Source organism: Callospermophilus lateralis, chromosome 6 (genome assembly GCF_048772815.1).
Source record: "Callospermophilus lateralis isolate mCalLat2 chromosome 6, mCalLat2.hap1, whole genome shotgun sequence".
Taxonomy (NCBI): domain Eukaryota; kingdom Metazoa; phylum Chordata; class Mammalia; order Rodentia; family Sciuridae; genus Callospermophilus; species Callospermophilus lateralis.
This window is the reverse complement of record NC_135310.1, coordinates 47520414-47527773: the sequence shown is the minus strand read 5'-3', so window position 1 is coordinate 47527773 and position 7360 is coordinate 47520414. Positions and strand designations below refer to the sequence as shown.

The 7360-nt window shown below is 33.8% G+C and overlaps 1 protein-coding gene across 2 annotated transcripts in view; it reads right to left on the bottom strand.

Annotated features, from left to right (window-relative positions):
* Positions 1-3044: 3044 nt before the first annotated feature.
* The window catches only part of Gopc (golgi associated PDZ and coiled-coil motif containing), a 39732-nt gene continuing 35416 nt past the window's right edge, over positions 3045-7360 (bottom strand). For both annotated transcript variants that reach the window (XM_076858312.2, XM_076858313.2), the window contains one exon: positions 3045-7343. In XM_076858312.2, coding sequence (XP_076714427.1) covers positions 7213-7343 — 131 coding nt within the window. In that variant the 3' untranslated portion in view covers positions 3045-7212. The remainder of the gene's footprint in view (positions 7344-7360) is intronic.

Here is a 7360-nt window from a genome sequence, read left to right as displayed (position 1 = left end):
TGCTAGTTTTGGAGTAGACACACACATATTACTCTAAGGCATGTTACCATGTTAAGAAACCATCCATTTTATCTCTTTCCCCCATTCACCAAGAATGTATGTTAAATACCGAACAGTAACTTTTCAGCATTTGGAATCAGAAGCAAATGATTTCCCTCCATAAGGACGGCTCCGAGACCCATCATAGGATTAATTACATCACTAGATGCCCTAATATTAAAAAACTTGGTTACAATGGATGAATCTATTAACATGTTGCCAAATCCATACTGATCTTTGCAACAATATTCTTCTGCCAATTAGGTCTTTTGTTTTCTTTGAAAAGAAAACATGATCAGATTTAGAAATTTAGAAAATTTCTTCTGTCAGTTCTTCGTTTGCTAGGCATTGAAATTACCTGCTCTTTCACTGGTGATGCCATTAAGACTATATATTCTGGTAATATGTAGGAGAGGTGCTTTGACAGCTTTTTGCCATTTTTCTTCCCTAAAAAAATTGAATTTTAAAACTTCACTGGAGTCAATTTGGTTACATTACACCTTCCTAGAAAAGTTTTCACATTTATTCCTATATAATAGAACAAAATACTGTCTCTTAGTTGCTATTGCTCTTTCTCCCTTAATTTTTATTTTGTGTATTTGCATTTATTCTTTTTTATGACTCAGCCAACAACTAATTTTATTGTCTTTTTCCTCTGAAAAATCATTTTATTTTTAAAATTAGTTTTACTACTTTTGTGCTCTCAGAAGCAAACAACCCACTCAATATAACATTAGACAGAGCTAAAAATTCCCTCAACCATAATGACAGTAGGGAGCATCTAGTGAAGATAACAAAAATATCACTAATATTCTAAAAAATATGACAGTGGGCACACAGGAAGAGATAATTCCATTCCCTAAGTATTTGTTGGGGAGGAGGGAAATGCTTTAATCACAAGGATTTAGGAGGTTTAAGAACTTTTCTTGCATTCTATATTTACTTAACTGCAACAAAGGTATTTCTCATGAAATTTAAATCCATCTCACTTATTATTTTAAAAAATAAAAACTTAGGCTCCACAACACCTTGTACCATTTAAGAAAAATGAAAATAATCAGCTGGGAAGAGACTGAAAAGCCTGTAATTTCATGTATCTTTTTCCTTCTTAGTAGCCTATTGAGGTAAAACTGAGAGTAATTTGAGTCCTTATTCTAATGCTTACTAGTGATGTAACTCTAAATAAATAATATAACTTCTCCAGTCTTCAACTTATTCATCCTAACAATATTTTAATACTTTTCAAAAAGCTTTTCAGTTGTAGCAGACTAAATTAACATCACATTTTGAATCTGCTTCCCCCTGCTGGCAATTCAACAAATTGCAAGTTCTGCCTTTCCAAAGCAAGAATCCCAGTTCCAGGGGTTTACATTTGTTTATATAATTGTCCTTGGTATAGTTTATTCCTACTTAGAAGCCAGAGGTCCTTCCTTTACAACCAAATATTACACTCTTAACTTGAACTATAAAACAATATTTTTCTGTTCAAATTTTCCTTTTTCATATCGTTTTCAAAATACTATAATCTCCCACTGCGAGATTGTGTTTTCTTGTTCAATTTTTGCTTTCTGCATTTTGAAACTATTTTATTTTAAATATCATGTACAAGATTAGAACTATTTTGACTTCATAGTAAATTAAGTGATCTTTGCAGGATATGCTAGCTAATTCTTAAATTTTTAGTGCATATCTCCTTTTTCCTTTAGCATATCTAGGCAGGCTTTGCCAGACTTTATTACTACTACAAGTCAGGTAGAAGAGAGTATGCGGGGGTGCCAGAGTCTTGGAGGAAAGGGATTAGCAGCAGGATCTATGAGCACAGAGGAGGTGCTAGGTCTTATGAGGGGAGTGGGTAACTTCTGTAAGAAGAGGGATCAGGTAGGAACAGCAGAGTCAGTATCCTCAGGGATATCCATCAAAACAGATGCTTTGACTTTCACAAAATAGGTCTTGGCAAGCATTCAAGCTTCCAAAACTCTGCAATTTTAACAATTAGATGTTTGGCCTGAAATTCAGCTGTTTTCATCCTTCCATTGCAGGAAGGCCTCTTTGAAATGCTCTCCATCAACAAGGACTTCTGGCTCTCACATTTAGGCATTAACAGCTTGATCACAGTATCATTATCTTTCTGTAGGTCACTAATACAACCTAGTAGTAACCAGTCAACTCTGCTTTCTTCCAGACATTGTTCTTCCTACATTATTCAAATACCTGCATCATGGAAACTCCTTGAAAATTCCTCTTTAGGGACATTTTCCCCCAATTATAGACTGTGTCTGGGGTCTCCAAGGCCACTCTCAAATTAAATGATTTGCTAAAAGGGCCTACAGGACTAAGCAAAGGATCATACTCAAAATTATGAGTTATTATAGAGAAGAACACAAACCAAAATCAGTAAAGGGAAAAGGCACATGTGCAAAATTAACAATAAAACAGGACTGCCTAATGCGTCCAGCAATGATGGGTAACAATACATATAAAGTGTTGTTCACCAGGGAAGCTGGTCTGACTGAGCCCACTCATCCAGATTTTGTAAGGGTCAGTCACATAGGCACCCTCTGCCTAGTATGTACCAAAATTCTAGATTCCCCAGTGGGAAAACAGGTGTTCAACACAAATCTTACTGTTTTTACAAACATTTCAGGCACAATAAATCACCTGTTAAGTTAGTGAATGGGAAATCCAAGTTGCTAGACACTAGCCAAGGGCCAGTATAAGCAGGCCTTTTGAAAGACAACAGGTCCATAACTGCTGTTAACTCTTCTGTAAATCTTCTACAAAATACTAAACAACTAAAAATATTTAGCACCATAACCTTGTATATATAGTATATACTATATATACTCCACTTACCTGCCAAAATGTCATCCTCTTTACTCTTTGGAGCGGGGAGGATGAGCCAGCTCTTAAATCCCAGTTTATTACCTATTTCCTCAAATCTCATTCTTAGACAACTTGTTTTCATCAGAGTTCCCCTAAAAGCAGACACCAACACCAGAAAGGGATCTGATGTGCAATAGATTTATTAGTGGCAATTCTGGTGAGGAAAAACAGGTAGGGCGCTTGGAGACAACCAGACCACAATGCAGGTGAATAAAGAGGGAAGGTTGTTTGAAAGCAATTTAGACTACAATGTAATATTTAAGGGAGTTTGGCAAGACTTTCAGGGAGTCCTCCAGTCAACATCCAGTAGACATAGTATCCCTGTGATGATCAGTCATTGGCTGGCAGCAGCATGAAGAATGATAGCCTCAGCCTGAACACAGGGACAGTTTCAGAGCAAGGAAGCTGAGTCAGTAGACAGCTATGCTCTCTCCTGCTGGAGATACGACAGATGCTATCTCATGGCTGCCGCCATGGTGGGTATGGCTCTCAAAATACACCTGGAAAAGATTTATTATCAAACAAAATATTTAGCACCAGTAACACATAGTAATTTGCAGTACTTAAGTTTTCTTTTTGTAAAGTTAGTTATAAACCCTTAATATAGAACACTGATTAACAATGAAACTGCAAATCATCTTTTAAATCTTATAAACTGCACAATATCCCATGAGAATGAGTTCTGGACATAGACTTCTTTTCCAAACAACAGGAATTGGAAGCTTAAGCCAACACACAGAAAACATATAAGTTTTAGAATGAAATCAAATTTGTTGATAACAAAAGAGCAAATATTTCTAAATGTACATAAATTCAACACATTTTCTAAAATATGATTTATATCCATTATCAATGTTTTCTAAAAAATATTTTGAAATAACTTGGATACTTCTAAATTATGTATACTTAGATTCTAAAATGAAAGACTATCCTCTTAAATACTGACAGAATTAAGTTACTCTAATTTTTATCAATGTTATCCTCATAAACAACATTAACTGCCAATATTTACACCACAAAACTAAACCAAAGACAAGGGTTTTTGTTGTCTGCTAACTTTCAGCAGAAAACTGGTCCCACAGTTGCTCAGATAGTTCTTTCCAACCAAAATGCTTTTAATTAATTCAGATTAAATGACTACTGAGATTAAACAGTTTCTTCCTATCCCAAACTAATATTGTTCTACCACCCCAACTAGGTTCAGCCTTTGTGTAGATTTTGACATGCTAGCAGAAATAATAGGATCTACTTAAAATAAATAATAAACCAAAATATTTATGTGAAAGAAACATATAGTGTTTATTTTCTTTTAATGAGGTCAAGGGCCGGGGGTGTGGTGCAGTGAAAAAGCACTTCTCAAACATGCTCAAGGTCCTGGGTTTGACCAACAGCACTGCAAAAAATAAATAAATAAAAATGAGATCAATAGCATTTTAATGTAGGAGATGCTATCTTTATTTACAGGCTAATAAAAATATTTAACTCAGCTAGATATAACACATTTGTCACAAGTCCTATAGATTTGAGGCTGACCCTAAGTGAAAGGCTAGATAGGGAGAATACTGGACTCCATAATAAAGATGTCAAATAATGTACAACTTACATGTGAATCAATGTATTTCTTGCCTTTAAATATGAAACAAAATAGGTCTACTGTGGTAAAGAAAAAAAAAGCACCATGGACAAATTGCATTAACTTTTGGCAACTGTTTAGTTATAATTATCAAGACCCACAAAATTGTCATCATCTTAAATCTAAACAATAGTCCTATAATCCAAATGTTGTTTCGATCATATTCATAACAGAGATACTATAGAAGAGAATTTCAGAGGTTAAAAGTCTGAATACACACACACATATAACCCTCATATTCTACTGAACAATTTTTTTTTCAATTACTGTTTTTGTACGCATGTATTTTGTTTTCTCTTTTCACTTTTCTGCTGTGATGGCTTCGCAGCAGATCCCTTCTTATCCATTTGGCTTTGTGACAGAAGCTTTAGTATTGCATGGGTTTCCTTTAATAAATGTAAACACACAAAAACTAGTTCTCACTCAGTCCTTTGGGGGAAAGCCTGAATCTCAGATCACCCACAAAGACCATATATTCTAAAATGAACTTTCAACCAGGTACCTTCTGACCACTATGAGGAAGCTCACAGAAGCATCTAAACAACCTTGCCCTCATGTATGCCTGCAAACCATGATGAAGCAGGATGAAAAAGAAACTGACCTGTGAAATCTTAAAGCTACTTGGAAAATTTTTTATTCTGTTTATCAACCCTTGAAAAGAATTTATATCATAGCCATACAATCCTTCAAATTATATGCAAAACTACCAAAGTTTAAAAAAAAAAAACTCTTTAGATATGTATTTCTTAAAAATTGAAGGATTATAGCTTGCATTTCCTATGGATTCAGTCATCGTAAAAAAAGGATAGTCTCTGAAAAAATGCCATGGTCATTCCATCTAGGCCATGTTTTAAGAAGATAATAATAACATGGTTTCATGTCACAGCAAAACTTTTAGATCTGCCACACAGAATTTTTTTTTTTTTTTAACTAAATGAAGAAACTGGCTAAAATCCAGTTTGCAGATCTTATGTCATGCATAGGTGTATAGGTTTGGCATAGAGGGAATGCATGAAGAAAAATCAATCCTTTTCTTTTAAGAGGCCCAGCCTGTCAGGAGCAAACAATAATATGTAACTTGCTTATTCATTTGTACATTTAAATACTAACTTTTGCTCAGAAGCAATGTTAATGCTACCAAAGCATATTAATATCAATAACAATATACACTATGAAGTGCACTTCTAGTTACAAATTAACATGGTGATTTACAGATGAACATAACCACACCAAACAAACCATAAATGAGCAACAGTTACAACATTAAATTTATAAATAGCAAAATCACAAAATAAAGTATATACATTTTATAGCTTTAACTTTCAACAAACATATAGTACATTTGGAAAAGACAGGAAAATGAGTTTTATCAACATCTGAATACTAGAAATAAAGATACTGGTAATATTTTAAAAGCGTTGTAATTTCTTCCATTTAATATTCCCTTAAGTGTATATCCTTTAAAACAATGACATTCACAAAAACCAACACTTTTGTAAATACAATTTTGCCTAGAAGGTAACAATGGCCTGCAGAATAGTAAATAATAAAAGAGGCATAGCTATGCAAATCCCAATTTTGCATATGAAAATTGCTTTAGTAAAACATATTGGTATGAAAATCAACTCAATTAATATATTAAAATTTCTTCACCTCATCTTGCCTACCTTAGCCCCCAACTTTTGGATGATTGGCAAATCAGGTACTTAGATAAAACCGTTGTTTGAAAGCAATATATTTCAAGACACAGTAATAAATTTGAGCCTTTCCTGCCAGAAAGATTTATCTTTAAGTGCCAGAACTATCACAAGACAAATTTTATGAACAACTCAAAATGTATAAAACTGTCTTTCATGAATCCCATAAACATTTAAGACAAAACATTAATAGTGTAATGTTCCAATACCATGCACACAGATCAACATAATTGAGAACAGGTATTTTACACTCATTTCATTTCTTTTAAAAACCAAAAGTAAAATGTACAGTAACTTTTCAGAAACTATTTCTAGTGCAGCATTGATTGATAAAGGATTGCTTAAAGAAAACTACTTTGTACTGCATTGAAAAAGCTGGAAGGAAAACTCATAATAAATGATCATGAAGAACTAATTTAGACATCAGGATGCACAATATATACTTTTAAACCCTAAAACCATTCTTTTGGTTAAAAAAAACTTAAGTCAAGGCTACATTTCTTCAATTCACTGAGTGAAGTTCTCCTTTGAAACACTACAGTTAACATTCTGGAATGTACAATATGAATTAATTTACTCTCTTGTATTTAAAGGCTATTTTTTTAAAATAAAATTCCAGTTAGCATTGTCCTTCTACTAAACAGGAAAAGAACCAAATAAAATAGTAGCACTTCATTTGGTACTTATGAGCCTAGTAAAATCCCTTTGGGAAACACATGCTTTGGTGCTTACAATTTCAAGAAAATCAAAATTGCTTTACATGCAATAGCTAATTATGGTATAACACAGAAAACCGAGTTTTATGCATTTAGAATTGTTCACACGAAGCCCTGAGGTACCCGCCTTTCCTTAGGCAACAAACAGCCTCCCTTCATCTTGTGTAGTCTTTGTCACCATCTTCCCTAGTGCCCCAAATTCAAAATAGTCTGATTAACAATCTTGTCTGGAGATACAGTCAATTTAATAAGATTTTTTATGATACAGACTGTGCAGATCATCTAATTTTGAAGCACTGTCATCTTGCAGAGTTTCATTTGAAGTTCCCATGTCTCCATTTTCATGTGCATCACTTACTGCCTTCTTATTATATCCTAAAAGAAAAGAAAAT